This window comes from Emys orbicularis, chromosome 3 (assembly GCF_028017835.1).
Source record: "Emys orbicularis isolate rEmyOrb1 chromosome 3, rEmyOrb1.hap1, whole genome shotgun sequence".
NCBI lineage: Eukaryota > Metazoa > Chordata > Testudines > Emydidae > Emys > Emys orbicularis.
Window position 1 is genome coordinate 38088183 of NC_088685.1, and position 27360 is coordinate 38115542.

At 39.6% G+C, this 27360-nt stretch overlaps 1 protein-coding gene across 1 annotated transcript in view; it reads left to right on the forward strand.

Annotated features, from left to right (window-relative positions):
- The window catches only part of EIPR1 (EARP complex and GARP complex interacting protein 1), a 159139-nt gene that overhangs the window by 6051 nt on the left and 125728 nt on the right, over positions 1–27360 (forward strand). Inside the window, exons 2-3 of the mRNA XM_065402278.1 lie at positions 7490–7573; positions 14903–15035. Coding sequence (XP_065258350.1) covers positions 7490–7573; positions 14903–15035 — 217 coding nt within the window. The remainder of the gene's footprint in view (positions 1–7489; positions 7574–14902; positions 15036–27360) is intronic.

The window sequence follows — 27360 nt, forward strand, 5'->3', positions numbered from 1 at the left end:
TGGGAGGGTCTGGGTGCAGGGGGTGAGGCTCGGTGTGGTGGGCGTTTTGGTGCAGGGGGCTCGGTGATGGGGTTCTGGGTGTGGGAGGGTGACTTTTGGCATGGGGGTTTTGGGTATGGGGGGGTCGGGATGCACAGGGTTTGTGCGGATGGGGGAGCAGCTCCCTGTACAATGACCCCTCCCCCCATGGCTGATGAGCGATGGGGGCAGGAAGTGGTGGGGGGAGGGGTGTGGAGTGGCGCTTCTTGCAACTGGGGGAGGTTTCTGGGGGTGGGTCTGACCTGGTCCCATCTGCTCCTTGCAGGGGAAGAGGAAGTCGCGTCCTCCCCTGCCCTCCGCCCAGCCGGGATTAGCCTGGTGCGGGGTAGGAGCCACTGGCTGGGGTGTCCCCAGCACCACCTTCCTCTCTCCCCCCCCACCTTCCCCAGTGACTTACCTCTCTGCTGGCTGCTCCGGGCACCCAAAACGATGTGCCCGCACTGCTGGGGAGGGACACATTACCACCCTTGTGGCTCCCCTTTTATTTCATGTCAGCAGCCATTTTTCTGTGGGGAAGCAAAGAGATCCACGGGGGCCGTGAATTCTGAGTGTGCACAGTGCGCATGTTGTGCTCATACAAAGCACACAGGATCTCTCTAGAGGAAGGTAAATACATAGCATTTATTGAAAATACAACAGTTGGCATATGCTTTTTAGACACACACTCACACTCACACTCCTGCAGTGATGTTTATAGTTACCAGTCCAGAGTCTGGATCAATCTAGTGGCCAGCCAGATTGGTTGCAGAGGGGAGCGGGGCTCTATCGGTCGTGATCCGATGCTCCTGGAGTGTGGCAAGATGAACCCAAAGTCCCATGGCCAAGCACCCTGTTCTTATAGGTTTTTTTCTCTGTTGAAGCCTATGGATTTTGCTGTGTCAGTTTGTGACCGGTTACTTCTTAATTGGTGTAAACATTCCAATACACCTCGGAGAGTATCATCCTGTCCTTAGTTCTGATTTAATCAATTGTCCTTAGGGGTGCCAGCCTTCACCTTAGGGTCATCAATCTGCCCTTCATTATGGATGCGCGTTGATGATTCTTTGATGTTCTTTAAGTCTCTTTACTACTTCTTCCTTGACTCTGGCTATAACAATGGCCTTCGCACCTTATGTTTTCCTGATGCATACATTCACACAAACAGATTGAGAATACAAACAGTAGTATTTTATATCGAGCAAAATGCATTGCAAATTAAACCTTGCTAAGTTTTACAATCAGTAACCAAGACAATTTACATTGAGACCCAGGCCTTCAATGTTCCTCTAATCTACTTAACATAGACACAATAGAGAATCCTGTCTCTTACTTACTAAAACCTTAAAACAAAGAAATGTATATTTAACTAGAATGCCTAATTTGTAATACATATAGGAAACCATAGTAGACATTATCACTTATCCTAAAACAAAAGGGTGACCATAATCAGTCATAAGGATTGTTCTGGTCTGTCATTCCTTTCTGCTATTCAAAAAGGGTGGCTGACAGGATGAAATCAAATCAGACATTAATTCTCATAGTACATTATAAAATCCAGCTCCTACACGCAGAGTTCCCCCAGGAGTAGACGTTGTGGAATCCCCACCATTGGAGGTTTTTAAGAATAAGTTAGACGCCTGTAAGGGATGATCTAAGGTATATTTGGTGCTGCCTCAATGTAGTGGGCTGGACTGGGTGACCTCTCGAGGTCCCTTCCAGTTCTGTATTTCTCTTATTGTATGGAATAGGGTAAAGAGACCAGAATATTTTAATCAATAATAATTCATAGATAGACCAACAGTTGCTTAGTGTACAGAGCTTCTTTTTCTAATAGTTAGTGCTGCTCCTCACATCTACTCTTTTTACATAACTCAGGGACTGAAGTTTGTGTTTAAAAACTGATGCATGATTGTTTAGACAATAATGTCTCTGTATTGACCTAACTCTGCTTTCATTGAAATCAATAGTAAACTCCCATTGACTTCAGAAGTATCAAATTTAGGCCAATGCTGAGCACTTTTGAAAAATCCTATCCTCCTGGTTATCACTAGTGTATTTAATGGGGTCTACTAACATTGTGTGGCTGCCAGCCATGTCTTTCTCTACCATTCAGGAGTCTAGGGTTTGTCATGGGCCAGGGTTTCTGTTTCTTGGACTGGGAACTTTCCTGGGTCACTAATTTGTCTCCAAAACAAAAGCAAAAGCTATCCTTGTTCGTTTTGCTACCATTAACTCCACATAGATTAAAGGTAATTTTGCCAGGGTTAGACTGTGCCGATCCAAGCTGCTGAGGGAGAAAAAGGTTAAATTCTCTAGTTCTGTCAAATGAGAGACATTTCTTGAAAGGATCTGTAAACCTGTCTTTGAAGGAGAAGGTGATATAATGATTGAGGAAGCTGTGACACTTCCTATGGGTACTGAGGGTTGTGAGGGACCTGGCCACCACCTGCCCTTAGCAGGAGGAAGTCTTGTCTGTGCCTGCTGTGGATCAGTACCTTGAAACCTCCAGCCTCTGACAACACAAGCACTACCTTCTAGGCCTCGCTCTCTCTCTACAGGCTGGTGATAGGCACACACCAACTTCTGAGTCCTCCAGCCGTCCCTTCTGGAGTGCTCAACCCTTGTTCCCCTGAGCACTCTCGGAACTCTTAGATCTACTGTTCCTCAAGGAATAGTACACACCAGCTTGTAAGATTGAACTCAGTATCACTACTCTACTTAACATACAGCACTTAGATAATGAAAACAATAATACATTTATTATTGAAGAACAGAGATACAAGTGATAGAGAATATTGGAAACAAATGGTTACATATGAAACAAAATCATAATACACTTTCTAAAGCCTAAACTTAACTAATAAGGCATTTCACTATCTTCTACAAAATAGCTTGCCCCACGTCCTTTTCTCAGCATTTTCAACCAGGTTGTCTGAGATACCAACTCATAAAATCAAGCTTGTTGGCAGCTTGTCCTCAGAGATTGAAGGAATACTTTGAGTTTTCATCTGCACCCCAGATACAGTTTCAAAAGTTCATTGTCTTATTCCTAAGCAGGATAACCAGGCTATTTTTCCTTCAGCCTTCACAATCTATTGATTAACATTTTGCTCAGACTCTAAGAACATAAATATGGCCATGCTGGGCCAGACCAATGGTTCATCTTGCCCAGTACCCTGTCTTCGGACAGTGTCTGGTGCCAGATGCATCAGAGGGAATGAACATAACAGGGAAATTATCGAGTGATCTGTCTCTAGTCCCAGCTTCTGGCAGTCCGAGATTTAAGGACATCCAGACCATGGGGATGCATCCCTGACTGTCTTGTCTAATAGCCATTGATGGACCTATCCTCCATGAACTTACCTAGTTCTTTTTTGAACCTGTTACACTTTTGGCCTTCACAACATTCCACAGCAATAAGTTCCACAGGTTGATTATGCATTGTGTGCAGGAGTACTTCCTTGTGTTTGTTTTACACCTGTTGCCTATTAATTTCATTGGGTGACCTTGGTTCTTGTGTTATGTGAAGGGGTAAATGACACTCCTTATTGACTTTCTCCATGCCATTCATGATTTTATAACCTCTATCATACCCTTCCTTAGTTGTCTCATTTTTAAGTTGAACTGTCCAAGTCTTTTTAAATGCTCCTCTTACTGTAAATGGGTGTCCATTGTGAACTATACAATACTTAATTTGCACATGACCAGCCAGGGTGAGATAAAAGTCTCTTCTCCACTGCCTGCCAGGGTTATGGGAATCCTCTTTTGGTGACTAGCAAACATACATTTTTGTTTCAATTTAATCGGACTGAAACTGCCAGGGTCAGATGTAGTTACCCAAATAGTAGCTTTTCCTTGATAACTGGATAACATCACATCTACTTTGGCATAGGAGTTCTGGAATGTTTAATGTAGTAAGGCCCTCTGGTAGAAAGACAAGATGGGTTAGGTAATATCTTTTATTGGACCAACTTCTGTTGGTGAGAGAGATGAACTTACACAGAACTCTTTTTAGGTCAGACTTCTCTTTTTAGTGATTTCACACACTGCCCACCACCCCATGCCCAGTGACCTCTCAAATCTTTGTTTTCTTGAAGTAATAACTTGTCTCCTTTTTTGCTGTAGTGGAGGGGTGGAAGGGTTGTTTTAAATTGATTCAGAGCTCATACTGCTGGTACTAAAAGTATGATAGTTTTACTACCTTGGAAACAGATGATGCATTACAGACACTTTTTTGCATGCATATGGTTATTCCTCTCCAGGTATGTAATTCATGGCTCTATAAACTGCTTTAGGATGCAGTAAATGAAAATGCCAATTCATTTTATTCACTTGACTAGATTATGTCTCTGTGGTTCATATGCTTTTCAGTATAACTGTTGTGTTTCAGTATTAGCTAGGGTCTACCTATACCTATTCAATTGCAGATATGATTATGGGGCTGGGGTTTTCTGTATCTCAAGCTTTCTGGTGAATTAGACTGCGCATGCTTCAAGTGGAGGAGGACAGCAGCAGTGCACAGTGACTCAATACCAAGGCTTATCATTAAGGTAGGGAAGGGGAGCTTAGACCACCAGTTGCCAAACTCTCCTATACATTGACCACATGCTCAAAGCAAATGACCTGTCCATCTGAAGTACCTCTATCACCTGTTGAAATTATCATTTATTTATTTATATTGCTATAGCACTGAGGAGCCCTAATTATGGATCAGGACCCCATTGTGCTAGGTGCTGTACAAACACAGAACAAAAAGACAGTCCCTGCCCCAAGGAGCTTACAATTTAAGTCTAAGACCGAAGACAACAGATGGATATACACAAACAAGGAAGTACAATTAAACAAGAGGCAATATTGGTCACAGCATGGTAGGCAGAAATTTCTGCACACCAATAGCTGTTTTGCTGTTGTGACTTTCTCTGAATCAACTTGCCTGAGTAGTCACAATTAAAAAATAACAGATTTGCATACCTGTGCATGGGCCATCTGAAGGTCCATTATCTCTATTAAGAATCTGTCTCAGATACTGGTAATCCCCTATTGACAAATCTGATAAACACAGATGCATTTTCCATTCTTTGAATGAGGATAACATGTAGGAAGTCAGTTCTTTATTTTGAAATGTATTACAGTTTCAGATATTCAACCCAAACTTTTAATATTTTCAGCAGAGTGGGGGAAAATATAATTCCCATTTTTAATTTTTTTGGAGGGGGAAGGAAGAAGAAAAAGTTGATTGTACATAGACAAATGTCAGCATATGGTGACATTCTCTCTTTTTCTTTTATTTTAAAGTGCACCTTGAGTCTAAACTGCTTTTAAGAAGAGGCTCTTTAAAGATGAGGAAACAAAGTTCTTACCAGTATTTCTTTATTCCATGAAAGACCCAGGAGATCTTTTTTGTTGTTGTTTTGTTCTACTCCACTTGTTAAACAACTAAAGTCTATTTGGTTGAAGGAGATTTGTAATCACTGGGTTGTTTCTAGTGGTGCTTTCGTGAAAAGAACTTGGCAGGGGATTTGAAATGAAAAGAAGTTCTCACCATGGCTGGGGGGAAAATCCACATTGTAAATGTATATAAAAATTAAAAGCTTTTTGGTGAACTTTCTTGCTGTCACTGAACACTACAGACTAGTAACATTAGCTCTGTATAGACCCAATGCAGGTAGATGTAATGTAAGTTTCATTGCATAGATGTAACATTGTAAATCCATAGTGATTCGTTTCTATTATTTCAGAGTTTAGCATGTCCTGAGAACAAACTGTCAGTTGAATCAAAATTTCTACTCACTTTATGATCTGTTTAAATGCTCACAGTGTACTAGTTTTTGACCAGTAAACTCATTTCAGTTGTTACCCATGTCAGGTTTAAATCTAAAGTAGAAAATGTAGTTTTTCATCTAAATCAGTGTTCAGTCTAGCATCTGAAATGTTTATCTGTTCAGTGGTGTTTCAGAATGAATTCTGAACTCCAAGTCCAATCTGATCATAACCCCCTAAAAGATGGTCGGACTGCTTGTTTTATTCAATGAAGATCTAAGGGTGTTTTTCCAAAATACTATTCTGTAATTAACTTGTGGTTAAAATGAAATAGATAAAATAATAACACTCTTAAAAGCATGTCTCTCCAAAGTTCTAGCCACCTTAATCATCAATTAAAAATAGATTCTTAATCAGTAAGGCTATTGTAAATAAAACAGCACCTTAATCCCCCAGCATTTAACTATCAGTCAGACAAAAAAGAATGGGTGTAGTGGAGGTGGGCAGAGCTACTAGCTACCCCAGTCCTTCCAAAATGCCTGCTTAAAAACATGGGCTTTGCAGCATGCCTGGAGTGTCTACAGATTTGGGATATTTAAGAGCAAGTAGGGATGTGAATTCCAAAGTTATCTGAGGTTTTATTACAGCATCTTATTGGTCTCTTTAGCAAGCTGGCCAAAGACTGAAATATCCTCTACCACTGAGAGGAGGTTCTTTGAGGGCAGAGTTGAGGCAATTGGCAGGGTAGGGTGGGAATGGCTGCATTATCACTGCCAGTACTGTGCCTTTTTTATGAGTAAGTAATGGATGATCATTTCCATTATGGTCATTCTAATATGGTCTTAGCTTTAGTAGCTTAATGTTGAAAAGCAAGGCGGACCAAGAACTTCTTTCCTTCTAGCTTGCTCTTTCCTGTGAATAGTAGGGAAAAGAATGGTATGGGGGAACCCCCGATGGAGGAAAGGCCAGTGCGTCATGGCAAGGGGGTCTCCCTAGGAGCTAGAAGGGGGGCCTGGGGATCTGACTCCTGGCCTCTAGTCTCTGCACCCCAGGGATAGCTCAGTGGTTTGAGCATTGGCCTGCTAAACCCAGGGTTGTGAGCTCAATCTTTGAGGGGGCCATTTAGGGATCTGGGGCAAAAATCTGTCTGGGGATTGGTCCTGCTTTGAGCAGGGGGTTGGACTAGATGACCTCCTGAGGTCCCTTCCAACCCAGATATTCTATGATTCTATGAATTGGTGACTTTCCGTGTGGGTTCAGGAATCTTACTTAAAGGTGTAAAATGTTTATTTTGAATAATTTGTTCAAGAATGCCCTTTGTCATTGCAGCAGCCTTAAGTATTTTTGAAGTCACTTTTGCTTCCTTCCCAGGTTTCATGATTCTGAGTTCATTAAGAAGAATTAATTTGGGAGAAATCCTTAACATTGAATTGTGTGTGTGTGTTTTTTTTTTTTTTTTTTAAACAAATATGGACACATCATTTATTTAGCACCCAGAGTATGTAGGTACTTTACAGATGTGAGAAGCAATCCCTTCATTAAAAAACATAGGTAAATAGCCTAAATACAGATAAAGTTTAGGAGAAAGATGTAGTGTAAAAGTTTGGTGCTTAAGGTGATCAACTGGGATGTCTTTTATGTTCCAAGATTTTCACAAATTATTAATAATGTATTGCATTGTGTTTTTATAATGTTTTTCTTTTTTTGCTAGGCCCGTGCTTTAACACCCCAGATAGCAGAAACGGATGCAATTCGATTTTTGGTTGGGACACAGTCTCTCAAATATGATAATCAGGTAAACTTTTGTCAGAATAATATGTTAAGTATCAGGAATATTCTTTAACTTTTTACCAGTATATTACTTCATTTTCCTGCCAAGTTTGAGCATTAGATGCTTTATTTTAAAAATATGTATTATGTGAACAAAATGTTCACGTTTTGATAAGCGGTTAGGTGAATGAGATGTCGTGTGTTTTTTTTTTTTTTTTTTTTTAAAGGTTAATATATTTTCATAGTCACCCAACTTTCTAAGACTGCTGAATAATTAATTTTAAAAAGCTTATCATAACTTATTTGAGAGAAATTGCAAAATTAATCAAATTAGTTATTTAATAAATATTATTTGACCAGTTCTAGTACTAAGTTACTCCTTTTGATTTTGTAGAACCATTTTAAACTGCAGAACAGGTAACCCAATTAAAATAAAATCCTGCTTTCCATTTTGAAATCGTAGTTAGGCCCTCATGATTTACTTACATGTCTTTAAGGAGTTCCATTGATGTGTAAGTATTGGCAGGATCTGGGCCTTTAGGTTTTAATTAATAATTGTCTACAGCTCTATTCCCATGAGCCTAACTTCATTTTTTGCCTATGAATATTCATAAAACTTCCATCGCTGTGTTTCTGCAGGGAGTAAGGGCTACAATGACATACAGCCTATACACTGCTGCCTATTTTGTCCAATCTGTCCTTGTAAAAGTAAAATAGCTGATTTTTTATAAGATTAACTTTAGGACATGCCTTTATATTGAAGGGCAGGCTGGAGCCCTAAACTAGATTAAAAAACCCATAGTGTTAGTACAGTCACTGACTTTTCACATTAGAATAGTTTCAGTAACAGTATTTATTCACTAATACCTTCAGCACACAAACAGAGCTTGGATTCAGGAGGTGCATGGTGCTACAGTGTGCTGACACTTCTCTCAAGCTTCTATCTTATTCTCCAGAATCTCAGCTTTCATTTTTTTTTAAAGCCAATCTCTAGTTGTTATGATTGTGAAGAAAACCTCAAATGTGAAGGGTATAAATGATGTAAAGATGTTTAGAGAGAGGCGAGAGCCTGGAACAGAAGCTCATCTCTATTCATCTCAGTGAAGTTTAGTCTCAGATGCCCAATAGTAACTTAAATGTCAACATGAACTGTTTTGTTTTTCATGTGAGAAAGGAGAGAGAATCACAGACTTACTGTGAATGTCTCATTTTGGTGTTATTAGTAGGTGTTAAGTTTGAAAGATGTTCCCCTCCCCTCCGTCAAGAAGGAGCTGAGCAGAGTGCATGGACAAAGTCAAGCTCTGTCAATGGGGAGCTGAGCTCAGAGGGCATGCATAATCATATTTTGAAAAGCTGCACAATCCAGTGTGAGCAGTGTCTCACTTTGGTAGTTCATATGGTTGGAACAGTACCACCACCTTTCGCCCCAGTTTGACCACTGAACACAGCATCCATAATGGCATAGCAAACACAACCGTTTCACCTTGTTTGTTCGTATAGGCATGTTGGCACTCTGTAGTATGAAAACCAGACCTTTGCCCCGAAAAGCTTACTCCTTCCAATTGACAGAGAACATGATGAAAAATAAAAAACATACCAAGATTGGGAGAATGAGGAGACATGATAGAAAATGTAGGGAAGGGAGCAATGTTCCTAGAGTAGTATTTTCAAAATTCAGATTATTTTGTTTTTGTCCTGTTAAATATAACCTAGCTTGCAAGGGAGAACAGATAGTGTTGGAGCCGAAGTTAGCAATGGAAAGCTACCTGAAACTGAGTTTTGGAGAGGGGAAACCACATGATGTATAAATAATAAGAAGAGAAGCTGTTCAAGGTATAAAAGTCTGGGTGTGGTGTTACATATCTGTATAAATTATGGTTGGCAGAGGGAGAAGAAAATGGCTTACAGAAAAATTCAGTTTAAAAAAAACAAAGGAGCAAAACTTTTTTCATTGTTATATCTCAGATAGTGAAATGCCTGAAGATTAACTATTGACTGTGAAGGTGTTTTATACTAACTGGGTAATTACATCTAGTTTTTTGCCTAGGATAAACTATCTTTGACTTCACGGAGTATTTAGCCGAGGATTTAGTTATTAATTTTTAAGGCGGAAGCACCCTCTAGTTATCACCTAATATCCAATGAGTTTCAAATCGTTAACATTTACTGAAAAGGAAATGTTGACATGATTCTGACAAGGTGATTGTGGACATTAATTCTTTACTCTAACCCTGTACATACATGTTGAACCTGCATCTAACACTTTTTCACTATCTGACTTTTTTTCTCTCTTTCAAGGGAATAGCACTAACAATAGAGGTGCAGTGCTTTTAGTGAGCTATTAACAAATAGTTGTGGTTAATGGCCCTTGGCTGTGCTTCATGCCATCATCTTCTCCCAGCTAGTCATTAATCCCCAAGAAATGCTATAGGCCTCAATCACTATTGCTTAATTCTGCACCACCTTTTTTCCCATTACTTGACCTATCTTTAGTAGCTGGCTGGCACCTTTGGTGCTGTGACTTCTAACCAGGGGCTACACGGTCAGGAGGGTTTTTCATATAGCATCAATATATGCAGAATCTCTTGTTTTGTTTCAAGTCACATAAAGGTATGTAATAGAAGAAAGCTATTTCCAGAGCTGTCCTGATTTATGGAGGTAGGAAGTTCAAAAACAGCTTTGCAGCAGAAGAAATTGAGGTATTTACAGAAGATTAATTGAAAACAGAAAACACTTCATTTGTAACATTTATATTAAAAGTGGAGGAACAATAATAATAATAAAAAGTGATGATAAAATTATTTGTGTTATGGCAACACCCAGAATGTCAATGGTTCTCAGGTTTTAAGATCTAGCGTGCTATATCTAGTACTTGGCATTCCACCATCATAACTTAATCAGTGTAATTTATAATAGTAAAGCAAGCCAGGTGCCACAGTTTCATAACAACTATTCTTTGTTGCTATCTGAACACACATGAAAAGACAGTCCTCACACTGAAGACATTACAATCTAAAAACACCTGGAAGGTGGGGTAAAGGGGGATATGGAGATAATCTATATAGATATAAAAGCAAAGTCGTCATGATATCTGACACATTCTTAGTTAGTTCCGTGGGTTTTATTTAATTTTTTATTATGGGGTCAGAGGTGGGGTGAGCGGGGAATAGGAGGAGGAAGGAATGGGAGGAGAATCAGTGTGGAGGATGATGTGCAGAAGGAAAGAGGAAAAGATGGAAGGAGCATGGATGGCAGGGAGAACCAGGCTTACAGCACAGGAACTGTAAAGAAGGGGGCAGGAGGGAAGTTGGAGCGAACAACCAGTTAGGGCAGACTGCACATTTGTAAATAGAGTCTGATGGCCTAGCAGGGAGACAGGGGCTACCAGTGTATGCTGCCACACTGGCTCTTGTGGAGAGGGGTATTCTTGGCTCCTGGGGGTCGGTTCCACTTTGAAAAGTCCTATGCTTTCATCCCATAGAGCTGGAGGTGAGTTCCTCTGCCTGCTTTCTCTCCATACAACCTTTCCAGAAAGGGGTAAATATAAGTATTAGTCCCTATTTATTTTCCCACTGTCATCCTCTTCTGTTCACTGATGCATTCTGTTTCTTACTCTTGTCTAGTTCCCCTCCCTGATGGTGATGCAAGGTCTTTGGTCTTGTCCCTTTAAGTACTGTTCTCTGCTTAACATCCCTGCTTCTACATTTGTCTCCTTCTAGTGCTGTTTCACGCATCTATGGAAATGGGGGCATAGAAGCTCTCGGAACAGGAAAAGAGCACTGTACTGGGCTTTTGCTACTGTCAAGCAGGGAAAGCAAGGGTTGGATTTTACTTTCTGCAAGGCCCTAACGTGACTCCCTTAACCTTTGATTTAGAAAGAGGAATCGAGGTGGTGGTTAGAGGTGAGAAGGAAAGGACCTCCTTATAAAATGGATTTGGCCAACCTTGTTTGAATTGGACTTTCCTGACTTGAGCCATTACAAGCCACAACTGTATGTGGCCTGAAAAGTATTCAGTTATAAGGATCACAAAACTTTAAAAATCTGCGTAAAATTTTGTTCTGGAGAAAATCAGACAGAAGTGTTGAATGATCATTCTTAGTGAACTTTCAATATTTTGGAAGAAAACTAAACATGTTATTGTTCTTACTTTCAGCTTGTGTACATGGTGAATTTTCCCAGAATAGCTATAGCGGAATAATTATTCTGCTATCTCTGTATTGGTATTATTTCCCTGTGTGGGGACACTTTTTTGGCATAAAAGTGATTTTTAGTAGCAAAGCAAAGTAATTCTGGATTGGAGCATCTACACAGGGGCATTATTCAGCTATAGCTGTACTGGAAAACTTCTCCATGTTGACAAGCCATTACTTACCACTTGCTAACTCTGTCCCTTTCTAAGGTGCTTGTCACCATGGTATCTAATTCACACAACACATGATTATATTTAATCTATTAACTCATCTGTGCACTCGTTAACTTTTGATTGATGTCTTACTTGGACAACATTGGTTAGTACATTTCAGAGTTGAAGCCCATATAAGAGTGTGATGTGAGGTGGTCTGTCTTATTTGCCAGAATTGGCCATTATGGCATCGGATTGTGTTAAGTATAAATTTGGCCCAAATGTATTTGAAGAAAACACTAAATATGAATGACAGAAGAACTAACAAGATTTCATCGACTTTAGAAATGTGTGCTGAATGTTCACGATGGCCAGGCTAAGAAGAACATTAGCACAGAAACCATGGAGAGAGAATTTTTTTTTCCCATTGTTAAGCCCCCTCCCTTCTTACTCGCAGCAGGCCAACATGTTCACACTTGGCTGTAGCATCTCTTCTTGTACCCAGGATACATGTCACAGCTACCAAGGAAGGCTATTTCATATTTTCCCTACACCAAAAGGATATAAAAATAACCTTTTGTCAAATGTGAAATTTTATTTTAATCAAGGATTTATCCTTAACCTGCATGAGTTGACTCTTTGCTCCTGCAGAGTTACCTGCTAGCTGTGAGATCAGCTGAAGCAGAATCTTCACAACAGAGTAGAAACTGTCTATATGATTTTGAGGGGCCTTATATAAAGGTAAAAGGTACTCATTTGGTTTATGTGCTGAATGACCCACTTAACCTGGTTAGTGGGGGACATATAATACACATTGCTGAAGTAAATGGATTTTTGATTTGTAGTTCACCTTTAGGGAACCAATTGCACTGCAAGGAGTCTACTTAATAATTTCAGTAGAAGGTTTCACATTTTTTGAGAGTAAGAAAAAGATGCAAACAGGCAGGACTGATGTATTGCGTGCTGCAGCATTGGCATAAATTTTTAGTTTGAATCTTTCCATATGCAGGATAGTACAGCGATTCTCACATTCTAAACATCCTGCTATAAATCTTTCTCTTACTTGAAATGGTGAACTGGAGGGATCCTGGGATGCAAGACTGAGAAGCAATTGTAAAAGATTGACATCGTAGGAATAATAGGAAGTGCCCTTCAATCCTAACTATGGGGCTGTTTAGAGGTACTTTAGGCCAAAGAATTATAAAAGGAAGAATTCTTCCACTGACTGTAATTCCAGTGTACATTGCTATTGCCTTCTCTTTATCGTCACGTCCCAAATTAATAAATACGGTATTTTGCTTCCAGTTTGTCTGCAAATAGTTGGAATTGTAAGTTTATCCAGTACAAATATTCATTTTACCTTTGATAAAGAGTCTCACAACATGCTTTATTGTGACTGTCAAGAGCTAAAAAGAGAAGGCCTGAAGGTCAGATATAAAGATGAAATGAGGGAGAAATCATTATAGATGAGGCAGCACAAGTCATAATGTGCAGTTGTGGGAACAGGATATAGAGGAGGCCAAGGTAGGGTCTGGCAGAGTAGATGATGCTCAAGCAAGAGTTAAGGTAATGTGAAACCGGGGACAATTTTTTGAAAGGCAGAGGGTCACTTTAAATTGGACATGAAAATGGATATGTCTTGGTATAGGGGATGAATAATGTCTCACTTCATAGATGGATTCATCGTTTGGGTCATCAAATGATGACTGGAGAGAGATGGCTCCTTGAGCAACTGATGAGCATTTTAGATTCTTAGATGTTTTAGAGTCTGATAGGAGACTAGGAGAATGGTACTAGTATCGGGGAACCAAAGTCCAATTTAAGACAGTAATTGCAGATGGCAGCACTGAAGAGAGTGAGGAAAAGGTGAATACTAATTTGAGATGAATGAGACTAGATGATATAACCCTTCCTGTGGTTGGGAGTTGATGGATTGAGAGCAAGATCATCTAGTAGCGAATACTCAGTATTGCAAAACTAAACAAACAAATCCTAAAACTGGACTGATTGGTTCTATCTAGTGCATTAAACACTTCAAAAAAAATGGCCTACAGCACTATGTGGCTAAGCTTTTAGTATGACCTAATTTAATAGTAGGGACTAGGATGTTTTTAGTTTATTTTTTTTTTCTTTGCCATGCGGAGGGTTCTGTTCTTGAACCTCTGATAGGGCTTACCTGCATGGGTAAAGTTACTCATGCATGTTAAGTGTTTTTCAGGGGCAGTCTTAGTCAGTATCCCCTGCTTTTTGTGTGAGTTTTCCACATGGTAGCTGAGGAAATAAACCCAATTTTTAAAAATTGGGAAAAGTGTTTATAAAACAAAAGAAAAAATTGGCAAGGGGGAGGGTTGTGAGTAACACCTGAAACCACTTGTTAAATCTTATAAACAATTGGCTAGATTCTAAGTTGACTCCATTGTTATAAGTTGAAAGGTTGAAATTTTTCCCCCCGTCTAATTTTTTTTAAATGGTGACAGATTTCCTGATGTGTTGGTGATAAGTGCAGATGTATATACAGTAGTTGAAGAGAGAATGCTGAAAAACTTCTAGTAGGGCATCAGTTTTCCTATTACATCTACTAATAATCCCTCCTTCTATCCATTTAAGGGAGATTCATTTCTGTTGATCTGGATACAGAATTATCTTATCCATTTAGATGGAAGGTGTGAATGCTTTCATTTCAGTTAATTGCTAGCAAAGTGATGAGCTGCAAGTTTAGGGCTCTAGTAGCTCATTTTCTGTTAACCATCAAATGGAAAATGCGGTTGTATTCTGTAGTCGCAACATCAGGGAAAATAAACAAAAGGGATTTCTTCACAATAAGATAATCACTTTTTTAGAGAAAATATCCTGCATGAAATTAGAGAGTTATATTGTTAGTATAGCAATTAATTAAAGTAGATATCAGTCATAAAACTCATATTACATGGTTCTGTGCTGTCATCATGTATAATTAAGACCCACAGGAAAACAGTGGAGCCCTAATGTTATCTTTTTATTGTATTTGTAGATTCACATAATAGATTTTGATGATGAAAATAACATTATAAACAAAAATGTTCTCATCCATCAAGCGGGTGAAATTTGGCACATTAGTGCCAGTCCTGCAGATAAAGGTGTGCTAGCAACCTGCTACAATAAAAGTAAGTGCATTTTAACAACTTATCTGAACTTGTGTGTTTTAATATTTATGGGATGTACAATGGCTGCACATCTGGCAATACAAGTAGCTTAAAATGGGATCTCTTCTATTATATGCACTTTTCCAAAACACTTTCTTAAATATACATTCTTGAAGCAAGATTAAAAAATAAATGTAAGTTGTTTCCCTGATTAAATTTACTGAACTAGAGTTGCCTTCTATTTATATTTTTATAGGCTTTGGTACTTTTAGAGTTCATGTTTACTGGTTTTTCAAACTGGTAACGTAAAAGATGGTTTCAAAATAGTATATTGCCATCACTAATCTCTTCTAGAAAGTGCAGAAACATTTTAATATAGTAGTTACAAATTACATATATAATACTCATACACACATAGAGGATTGTATAGCTTTTACCTAAAATATCTCACCAGCAACAGCTTAAGACTCCTTGGCCAGCCTAAACTTGCATGCACAGCTATTGTCTGAAGATGCTCTGTATACTTCCTGGGCCAGAATATGTGGAGACTACATATTTTGAGGCTTGAAAAAAATCACTCTTTTCCCACTGGTTAGTGGGAAGTTTATCTCTGGCAAGCAAAGGGACCTATGATATTTGTTTGAATAAATATTCAGTTTCGTTAAAATAAATTCTAGGCCATAGTTTTTTGAAGATAACCGTCTGAATGTGAATGGAATATAAATTAACATTTATTTTCCTGAATCTCGAGACAGATCCAGAGCCTCAGCTACTTCTCATACTTCAACCTTGTAGCTGTGTCTGTGAAATTAAGACTTTGCTCACTTACTGCTGGTATTCTAACCCATTAATAAAAACGGTCATAAATAACATTTTCTTATGCTTAACAAAACTAAGACTAATTCATAGTGGATGGGTACAGTAACAAACCTTTTTAGTTTTCTAAGCGGGGAATTGGACTGAAAGACAGAGACAAAATGGTATTGGCGTGACTTATTGGGCATAACTTCCTCACCTTGCCAGTGATCCATGGGGAAGGTTGAAAGAGCTGGAATCTGTCCTAAAATTCCTTACCTATTTAAATGACTTCAAGCTAGTTTCTCAGTAGCTCCTTGATAAAATCACCTGGTCATGTGCATGTATACTATTTTTTGCAAACAAACACAAAAACCCCTCTAGTTTCTTAATGCTGTTTTTCTTTAGTTTTCTTGAGCTGGTGAGTACTAATTTTAAAGAGCTTTGAACTATGCACAGTGTGAAGTGTGTTAAAGAACAAATTAGATACTTGTTTTTATTTACATTTGTCCAGCAAGTGGAGTAGGTAGGTAGATGATGTCCCATTCATTTTTTTTCAGTTTTTACATATAAAATTTATATATTTCTTTGAATGTAAACATTAATAGTTTTAAACTATGTCTATAGCTCTCTTCGGACTTTATTTTTTCTAGAAAATATTACACTTTAATGAAAATCTTTCTAAAATCACTATTAAAGCCTGTATCATGTTGCATTGTTTGTAATAGGAATATGTGTAATAGTTTAAGAATTGCATTTGTTTGATAGGTAGCTTATTTAATAGTCTTATACTAGAAATGATGGGGCTGAATCTAAACACCTCAATTTTTTTGTGATATTCTGTTTCAATCTATATCCATTTTTTTATCTCTGCAGTTTGGACCCATGTCTAGTTCACATGTTTATTTTTTCTGCTCTAGCCTGTGTATTCTAGCTCATGTTTGTTTACTTCAACAAATTTATGTATATTAAGTTGTATTATTTGGGCTTCATGCATCTTCGTTTAGAATAATCGGCCACACGCATTTAAGAGAAAACAAGTTCTGATTCAGAAATTATTATTGATGTTTCTAAATAACAATGTATGGCGTAGAAAGCACACAGTATGGTATTCTTATAACAAGGAATATTGAATGTAGCAGGCAACTTACTTTAAGTAGTAATGCAAGCAAATGAAACAATCAGAACCCTTTTAGAGCTATTACTTTGGCATAGAAGAGCCTCTAACTTTCCTCTTGTCTAGCCACCAGACATATGAGGTGTTGTTTTGGGATAGCCTTAGTTATTCATATTGAAGCCATCTCTCAACTGGCAGCATAAGACTCCTGGAAAATTTAGATAGGCTCCCATTTTCAACCACAATATTAATTTTAGCTTTCAAGTCACTGCACTATATTGTGTCTCCCTATTTCTATGAACCTCCTTACCCCCATAGACCATTTCATCAGCTGTGCTCCTCTACTTAGTGTTTGCTAAATCACATTACTTCCACATGGAAAACTGAGATGGTATTCTAATCTTTTTTTCCCCCTTCTTTCTGGATCTCTTCTGTTTGAACTACTTGTAAATTAGTTTGTCATCCATAGCAGAAGTTGCCGTCTTATTTTGGACATCTTTGTTTTGTTTTTAACTTATAGCGCATAGGGAGATGTCTTCTATGTAATGGACAATTACATAAGTGCTGTCTGTAATTTTTGATACTTGAAAATATGTTGTGCTAAATTTCACTGGAAATTGATAAAAAATTTGGATGAGACTAGCTAATTAATACAAGGTCACTGTCTTTTCCTTCTAAAAAAAAAAAAAAAGCACGCATGCACCCCACCCCCCCCTTCAAATAAGACTGTCCATTTTGGTCAGTCTGGGTTATCTGCTGCCCCTCTTCAAACTGGGACTGAGAAAGTCTATTGCCAGCACTTGTACTTCAGCAAGATGGCAATAACGCTTCAAAATGAAGATGATGCGTGTGAGAGAAAGATGTGCTGTGCTAATGCAGGACACAGGAAAAGAGTGTAAGGAAATGTGACTTGTGCCCATTTTTAGTAGCTATCTTTGAAGTTACCAAAATGATGGGCAAAATCTAGGGAAGAAGAAAAGAGGGATAATTACATTTTCACTTCCACTTCAAAGCTCTTTGAGAGAAAGCTAATGGGTAAAGCACTTACGAACTCCTCTATACAAGTCTCCTTAAATACAAGAGCAAACTTATTATATGAAAAAGCCTTGGATGGGAATAACCTCAGTGGGAATAACTTTTATTTGTTTGTTACTTTTTTGAGGTATATTTAGCTACCAAAGTCAAGACTGAACTGTGGCTTCCTATTGTTTCATAAACCAGAAAAAGGCACAGTATATATGCATCAAAGTATTTGTGAATCTTAATTATTTCTTTCTATATATTTAAATGGATAGACATAGTTACATTTTTTTTTTCAGGCTATCCGGAAATTCGAACCTCCATTTTTTTAGATGGAGGTTGAGTATAATACAGATTGTGTACCCCTTTTTTTTACTACTTGAATAATATTCCCTACCTATATCACATGGCTGTTGTGAGGCTTAATGCATTAATTTTTTGCAAAACATATTGTGGACATGCATATTAGAGTAATCTTGCCTCTGTTTCAGTGTTTTTCACTCAATCTGATGTGTCACTTTTGAGACTGACTACTTTTCTTCCTAAACTCTCTAACTTCAGTTAGTCTGTCCTGTGTTGCTACCAGATTCTCTTGAGTATTCTGTTTCCCTAAACTATTTTTTTTTTTATGAGCATAGCTGTTTCCCTATTTTTCTCCTTACCTTCCTGGCTTATGGTGAAAACGTTTTTTGCAGGCTCTTTCATACCTTTCCCTCCAATTTTCAGTACAATCCATCCATCTTTTGCACTTATTAAGTTATTTAGATGTTACACATCTAAATTTTATTAAGTTAACTTTATTAAGTTATTTAGATGTTATGTTATAGTAATGGCATCTAATCAACAGAGGGCACTAACATTTTGGTTCTATTTAATGGACGTCATTATTCTGAGATGCTTCCCTTATATTATATTTTTTTGAGACACAGCACGGATAGCCATGGTACTACAAAATGGTTTGTAATGCACAGGATGTCTGCTTAATTTTAGTTCAAAGTATGGTAAGAACTGGCTAAGAGAAACAGACACTCAGTACAGAAAGTTACACCATTCAGAGATCAAGATCTAAAATGGAAGAAGTGGGTCACATGTATCATAGTATTAACAGAAGAAAAAGCAGACTTCCAGTATTGTATAGTGTTGTGATGTTTTTGGTCATGCCTCCTGTGTTATGGAGGCTATGAACTAATGTAATGAGTTCATAGAGGAGTGCCCTCCTACAGAGAGTCTCGTATATTTCCTCAAGAGTAAGGAGATGATGATGCTCATCAGCAGCTCTGGCAGGCTTTTAAAAAGTCAGAGCCTCTCTCTAGCATCTACTCCTGCCTTTTCCTTCCCAGAATACATAGCAGCTGCTCCCAGAGCTGCAATTACAGTAGTAAGATTTTCTCTTTTGAATCATTCATCTGGCTGGGAAACCACCTCCACAAGAGGCACAAAGCCATGTTTGGAATCAGGAGCCATATACAAAATGTAAGATGGAAAACACAACCTCTTAACTGCCCTGTGGCATCTGGCACATTCCTGGAGCAAGACACTGTAAAAGTGCTGATAGAAATCTTTCACTACCTGTGATTGAGACCGGTGCATATTGTTGGTGAAAACAGCAACCAGGACTGATGGAGGGTGTCAGTGCTACTTTTACCATCTTACAGCTATTGTCTGGGTATTTTTTAAATATATAAGGTTTGGTTAGTCCAAAGATTATAAAGTACCATATGTTATTTAGCCTCCCATTTTTGAACAAGATAACTGGGAAGCTGGCAAAGAACTACCTTTAAATGTGCCTATCCACACCAGTATTATGGATCTTTGCCAAATGAGGTTCAGGCAAGATCATGGGACAGAGAAAGTGTTCTTCATACTGATGGCACTTTCCCTGCCCATGGACAGAGAGAGGATGTCCATACTCATCCCCCTGGATCTGTGAGCTGTGCTGATAATGGCAAACTACTGTCCTGTCTTGGAGACCTAGCAGGTGTGGATGGGAAGTCTCTGAAATAGCTCTGGTCCTTCCTTTTAGGATGCTCACAAAGTGTGGTATTGGGAAAGTGCTCCTTTACTTCAGAGCACTCACCAGACTTGAGGGAGGCCCACAAAACATGATTGTCTCTTCTGTTCTTTAAACATCTATGTGACTCCATTGGGGATGGATGGGCAGTTGCTAAGTGCAATGGTATCGAATATCAGCAGTACAGGTTTGTCACTTTAGAATAGCTTCATGGTGGTTCTGTTTGCAATGTCTGATTGAGATCAGCATCTGGATGAGATAGCTGGTTGAACCTGAATCTTGGGAGGAGAAAGCTGATAGTGTTAGGGATGTAAAACATTAACTGGTTAACCGATAAAGCATCAGTCTTACCGGTAATGCATTCAGTAAATGGTAAGGGGGCCAAGGCTAGGGCCACAGTTGGGGGCGGACTGGGAGTGGAGCCCTGGGACCCCAGGGGGGCCGGCTGGCGGGTGCGGGGCTGCCAGCCGGGACCCTGGGTAAAACATGGGGGTGCTGCAGCAACCCCCGCATCCCTAGTTCCTACGCCTATGTTGTGAACTCATTAATGGTTAAACGTTTAACCAATACAATTTTGATAGTTTGATAGTTATTTTTTTAAACGTTATTTACATCCCTAGATAGTGGCAAGACCGAAGTATTTTAAAGAGGTAGCAACTACCATTGCATTACCCTCTGGTGAAGGGCCTGTATTCATGTGTGAGAGAATTTGTTTTGATGAAAGGAGGGGAGGATGAGTTTTTTTGTTAATAATTCAGCACATGTCCAGGCTTGTCATCTGCTCCTGAGTTGTCAGAATGTGTGAACCCTTAAAAAGTCAGAAGATTTTTGGTGTTTTCAGAACTATACTGGGAGATGATAGTGGGGATTTTTATGATTCCAAATTTTTTTTATATTTAGGATGTATTTTTATTTTTGCCTCCTATTTGTTTCTCTTTCTGTCAAATTGCAGGAAATATTTAAAAAGGAATAAAAAAGCACAAATACCACCATTGTGCTGACAACTTGCACAAGTCATGACTTACTATATAGTAAGCAGTGCCTGGCTGGTTGGGCTAGCATTCAGCAGTATTTACATAGTACAGCAATATTATTTGATTCTTAAGAGGATCTATTCTGTTTAGCGACTTACACTGCACTTTTCACTACGCTCACCACCATACTGTTTGAACCCAATTTTGGGCTATAGTTGCAAATATTTGTAGGAAAGTAAAAAATCCTTATTAGAACACCTTGCAGAACAAACTGAACATGACCAAAGGATACAAATGTGTGGACGGAATGATGATGGGGACACAGAAATACAAAACACAGTACTTAATGTATTCCTAGACCCACCAAGAATATTTTAAAAACATGAAAAATCAACTTCACTTAGCAGTGAAAGAAGAGGTGCTAACCACACCATCTTACTTCCAATAACTTCTCTTCATAGTAATGTGATGGCTGGTTTTTTTTAAACGGCAGACAAAGGTGGAACATCATAGCTATTGTCCTGTTTCTCGCCTCCACTTCCCCCCAGAATTTGTATGTATGCACACAATTATTGTTTAGCCAAGATATATATATAAAATATAACTTGAATTGTTCCTCAAACTTTTCTTTCCTCAAATGCTTAAGTAATCATTTCTCTTGCTCTTCCCTATATTTTTACAAACCGTGCCCATCTTTCAGTTAGTTGTGTGTCCAGGATGCTATGCAACATTATACGTACTATATAGAAAGGGACTCTCTCTTCCATAAAGTAATAATGCCTTTGTGTTTGTTGCTCTAACTTCTATTGAATTTCTTTTGCTGCCATGCATATCTTCTATCATCCCATGGTTATATTCAGCTTTTGTCTTCAGTTTGTGCTTTTTCAAGTATTTCACTCCTGTTGAAGCTATGTTTTATATTTTCCAAGAAACATCAGGGTGATTGAAGTCCCCCATTAGAACCAGGGCCTGTGTTCTGGAAACTTCAGGTAATTGTCCAAAGAAAGCCTCATCTTACCTCATCCTCCTGGTCTGGTGGTCTACAGCACATGCCCACTATGACATCACCCTTGTTGCTCTCGCTTCTAAACTTAACCCAAAGACTCTCAACAGGCTTTTCTCCAGTTTCATACTGGACCTCTGAGCAATCATACCAGTCTCTTACGTACAGTGCTACTCTTCCACCTTTCCTCCCCTGAACAGTTTATACCCATCCATGGCAGTGCTCCAGTCATGTCAGCTACCCCACCAAGTCTCTGTTATTCCAATCACATCATAGTTCTTTGACTGTGCCAGGACTTCCAATTCTTCCTGCTTGTTTCCCAGGCTTCCTGTGTTTGTGTACATGCACCTAAGATAAGTAGCCGATTGCCCTGCTTTCTCAGTATGAATCAGGAGGATCCCTCCCCCCCCCCCATTGCACCCTCCTCCTTGTGTTTCCTCCCGGTGTCCCACTTCCCCACTTCCCTCAGGGCTTAGGTCACCGTCCCCTGGCGAACCTAGTTTAAAGCCCTCCTCACTAGGTTAGCAAGCCTGACTGTGAAGATACTCTTCCCTCTCTTTGTTAGATGGATCCCATCTCTTCCTAGCAATCCTTCTTCCCAGAACAACATTCCATGGTTGAGGAATCCAAAGCCCTCTCTCTGACACCACCTGCGTAACCACGCATTTACCTCCACAATTTGACGGTCCCTATCTGGGCCTTTTCCTTTAACAGGGAGGATGGATGAGGACACGACTTGCACCTCAAACTCCTTAATACTTCTTCCCAGAGCCACCTAGTCCTCACAAAAGGAAGAAAGGAGAGTAACAAAATACGGACCCTGGACTTCAGAAAAGCAGACTTTGACTCCTTTAGGGAACTGATGGGCAGGAGCCCCGGGAGGCTAATATGAGGGGGAAAAGAGTCCAAGAGAGCTGGCTGTATTTTAAAGAAGCCTTATTGAGGGCACAGGAACAAACCATCCCGATATGCAGAAAGAATAGCAAATATGGCAGGCAACGAGCTTGGCTTAACAGTGAAATCTTTTGTGAGCTTAAACACAAAAAGGAAGCTTACAAGAAGTGGAAACTTGGACAGATGACTAGAGTGGAGTATAAAAATATTGCTAGAGCATGCAGGGGTGTAATCAGGAAGGCCAAAACACAACTGGAGTTGCAAGGGATGTGAAGGGTAACAAGAAGGGTTTCTACAGGTATGTTAGCAACAAGAAAAGGGTCAGGGAAAGTGTGGGACCCTTAATGAATGGGGGAGGCAACCTAGTGACAGATGATCTGGAAAAAGCTGAAGTACTCAATGCTTTTTTTGCCTCGATCTTCACAGACAAGGTCAGCTCCCACACTGCTGTCCTGGGTGACACAGTATGGGGAGGAGGTGAGAAGCCCTCAGTGGTGAAAGAACAGGTTAAGGACTATTTAGAAAAGCTGGACATGCAGAAGTCCATGGGTCCAGATCTAATGCATCCGAGGGTGATGAGGGAATTGGCTGATGTGATTGCAGAGCCATTGGCCATTATATTTGAAAACTCGTGGTGATCGGGGGAGGTCCCAGATGATTGGAAAAAGGCAAATATAGTGCCCATCTTTAAAAAAGGGAAGAAGGAGAACCCAGGGAACTACAGACCAGTCAGCCTCACCTTAGTCCCTGGCAAAATCATGGAGCAGGTCCTCAAGGAAACCATTTTGAAGCACTTGGAGGAGAGGAAGGTGATCAGGAACAGTCAACATGGATTTACCAAGGGCAAATCATTCCTGACCAATCTGATTGCCTTCTATGATGAGATAACTGGCTCTGTGGATATGGGGAAAGCAGTGGACGTGATATTTCTTGACTTTAGCAAAGCTTTTGATACAGTCTCCCACAGTATTCTTGCTAGTAAGTTAAAAAAGTATGGATTGGATGAATGGACTATAAGGAGGATAGAAAGCTGGCTAGATTGTCGGGCTCAACAGGTAGTGATCAACGGCTCGATGTCTAGTTGGCAGCTGGCATCAAGCATAGTATCCCGGGGTGAGTCCTGGGGCTGGTTTTGTTCAACATCTTTATTAATGATCTGGATGATGGGATGGATTGCACCCTCAGCAAGTTCACAGATGACACTATGCTGGGGGAAGAGGTAGACAAGCTGGAGGGTAGGGATACGGTCCAGAGTGACCTAAACAAATTGGAGGATTGGGCCAAAAGAAATCTGATGAGGTTGAACAAGGAGAAGTGCAGAGTCCTGCACTTAGGACAGAAGAATCCCATGCACTGCTACAGGCTAGGGACCGACTGGCTAAGTAGCAGTTCTGCAGAAAAGGACCTGTGGATTACAGTGGATGAGGAATTGGATATGAGTCAGCAGTGTGCCCTTGTTGCCAAGCAGGCTAACAGCATATTGGGCTGCATTAGTAGGAGCATTGCCAGCAGATCGAGGGAAGTGATTATTTCCCTCTATTCGGCACTGGTGAGGCTACATCTGGAGTATTGCATCCAGTTTTGGGCCCCCCACTACAGAAAGGATGTGGACAAATTGGAGAGAGTCCAGCGGAGGCAACAAAAATGATCGGGGGGCAGGGGCACATGATTTATGAGGAGAGGCTGAGGGAACTGGGCTTGTTTAGTCTGCAGAAGAGAAGTGTGAGGGTGGATTTGATAGCAGCCTTCAACTACCTGCAGGGTGGGGTTCCAAAGAGGATGGAGCTCGGCTGTTCTCAGTGGTGGCAGATGACAGAACAAGGAGCAATGGTCTCAAGTTGCAGTGTGGGAGGTCTAGGTTGGATATTAGGAAACACTGTTTCACTAGGAGGGTGGCGAAGCACTGGAATGGGTTACCTAAGGAGGTGGTGGAATCTGGCTGGGATGTGTTGGTCCTGCTTTGAGCAGGGGGTTGGACTAGATGACCTTCTGAGGTCTCCTCCAACCCTAATCTTCTATGATTCCATGTTGTTTTTACCCCCTTTGTCCTATAAATTAATAAAGATATTAAACCTAGATTTAACAACCATCCATGTGGAATACCACTGGATACCTTCCCCAAACTCAGTACATGGTCATTTATCATTGCCTTTTTGTTTATGGTTCTTCAATTGGTTTTCAGTCCATGTGACAGTGCTCTTTTCCAGCTCAGTTTCTATTAACCCTTCCATTAAGATTTTGCTAAGAACTGTATTAAATACTTATTTAAGTAAAATCTAAATATTATACATTCGTTGTGTTTCCTTCTCCAACTACTTATGCAACTTGATTTTAAAAATGAAAGTTTATCTTGTGTTGTTTTTGTTATGCTTTAAAGGAAATATTCCTTCCCCACCGCATCCTTCCTTAAACTTGCTGATATTTTTAGGTGCTCAACTTTGCATTTATCAGGAATTCATATTCCTTATTTCTTTGCCAATGCATTCCACATTTGTGTATGGTTATTTATTCCAGACTGCTGGTATCTCTCACAGTTTTTCTTCGCTCTCCAGAAACAATTGTAGATGGCTTAAGTAGCTAATTCTAAACACCCTGGAATGTATGCATCTGGACCTGCTGGTTTTGTATAAATTTATTTTTTCCATGTATTTCTCTTGCCTGCTTTTTATTAGATTTATCTAGATTTATAAGGTTTTCATTACTACTTAGTTGGCCATACCTTTTTCCCCTTATTTAAAGACAGATTGTAATGGAAACTGTTCAGGGCCACTATTTTCTTGTAAACTTGGAAATAATATTCCATCCCAGTATCTGGAGGTCATTTCAGGATCAATGGCAGTAAAGTGATACTTTCACGCAGGAAATTCCTTCTCTTTTAGAGCCATAAATCACTGAATCCAAAGACCAGTGATGCTCATCAAAGAATTAGTCATGACCCAAGGTCGTCTTGTGTATATTTTAATGCTTTGGGTAAGGATATACATCAGATTTTTACAGAGACTACACTTCTACAACGTCCATTCTTTTTTTACAGCATTAATTCCCAATCTCATTGATCTGCAAGAAGCTAGTTTTTTGTCTTCTCTAAAGAGAACCATCTGTGCATATTTCTCACTCCTGGATATAAGCTCCCTAAAGTGAGACAGGCAGATACCACCCCCACTTCCACCCCCATCAATAATGTGTTTCTGTTCCTAAAGATGGTAGTGGGTTGGAGTGTGAGCCACCCTCTCCTTCTGGTCACTTGCCACCCTTGATATTAACCACTGCCCTTGAAATCTTCTGGTCCTATCCTTCTTTACCATTGGTGGTCTACCTCTTTATCTCCCATTCTAGCTCTCAATCCCATTTCAGCTCCACTCTGCTTTGACTAATCTCCTATTCACCTTGCATTACGTTCTGTTCTCATTTAATTTCTTTTCATTTTGCTGAGCTTTCAGCTCTCACGCTGCTGCTGGCTCAGAAGCGCCAGCAGGGCGCTGGTCTCCAGCAGTATCTATTGATCCTTGATTCCATGTATTGAATGGTTCTATAAGCAGAAAGGATGTAAGAGTCGGCAGATGATAGCTTGGGCCTTGCTGCTCTCCAAGGCCATGTCTACACTAGGAAAATAGATTGTTTTAAACTGTGTTAGCTGGTTGTCCCTAAGGTGGTGCCCAAGATTAACTACAACAAGCTAATGTTTTTAAACACAACTTGCTGTATCTATTCTAGGTACAAGGACCTATTTTAAAATGTGCTAGATAACACAGTTTAAAACACAATCTGATTTCCTAGTCTGGACATGACCCGGGCATAGAAATCTTGCACAGATGGTGTCTTTAGAAAAGGAAACATTTACATCTACTTCTGCTTCTTTGAAGATATTATCATCTTGCAGAAATTTCACTTACCTACCTATCTCCCTCCGAATCTGGAGGAGAGCCTTTTTGAGGTGGTGTTTATCTTTATTATTGCTATTTTAAGGTACTGACTTTCTCCCCTCCTATTCTATTTTTGGAATTGGCTTTGTTTTGTTTGGGGAGCCTTTCTTTTCCCACTAATAGGAAACTAACTTGATGTTCCAACAATGATGGTACTGGTAGGTGACCACCAGTAACAGAGAGAGTTCATGTTCTCATAGTGCTTTTAGCTTCTGCTGCCCTTAGAAATAAAGAAAATCTTTAGAGTTTGGGGTTCAACCCATCTCTGTTAGGAGTGAGATTCCTGCAAGATCGTGTCTTCAGAAAAGTATAATTATAAGGTAAGTAACTTTTCCCTTCCCATACTCCTAGGGTAAGACTTCTTGCAACATAGAGAATTTCACACAACCTAGGGCCTCTAAAAATTACTTAGCCTTTAGATTTTTGAAATGGAGCGTTTGCGTGGATCCTCACGATAGAGGGAAATAGAGCATGAATTAACTCATTATAAACAATTGATCATGAAACAAATCCAACTTTTCCTCTTGGGATTTTAACATCTAAGTCGACCAAAACCTTTTTAGAAAAACAGTAACTCTTCTCATGTTTCAACTTCTGTTGAAATCAGCT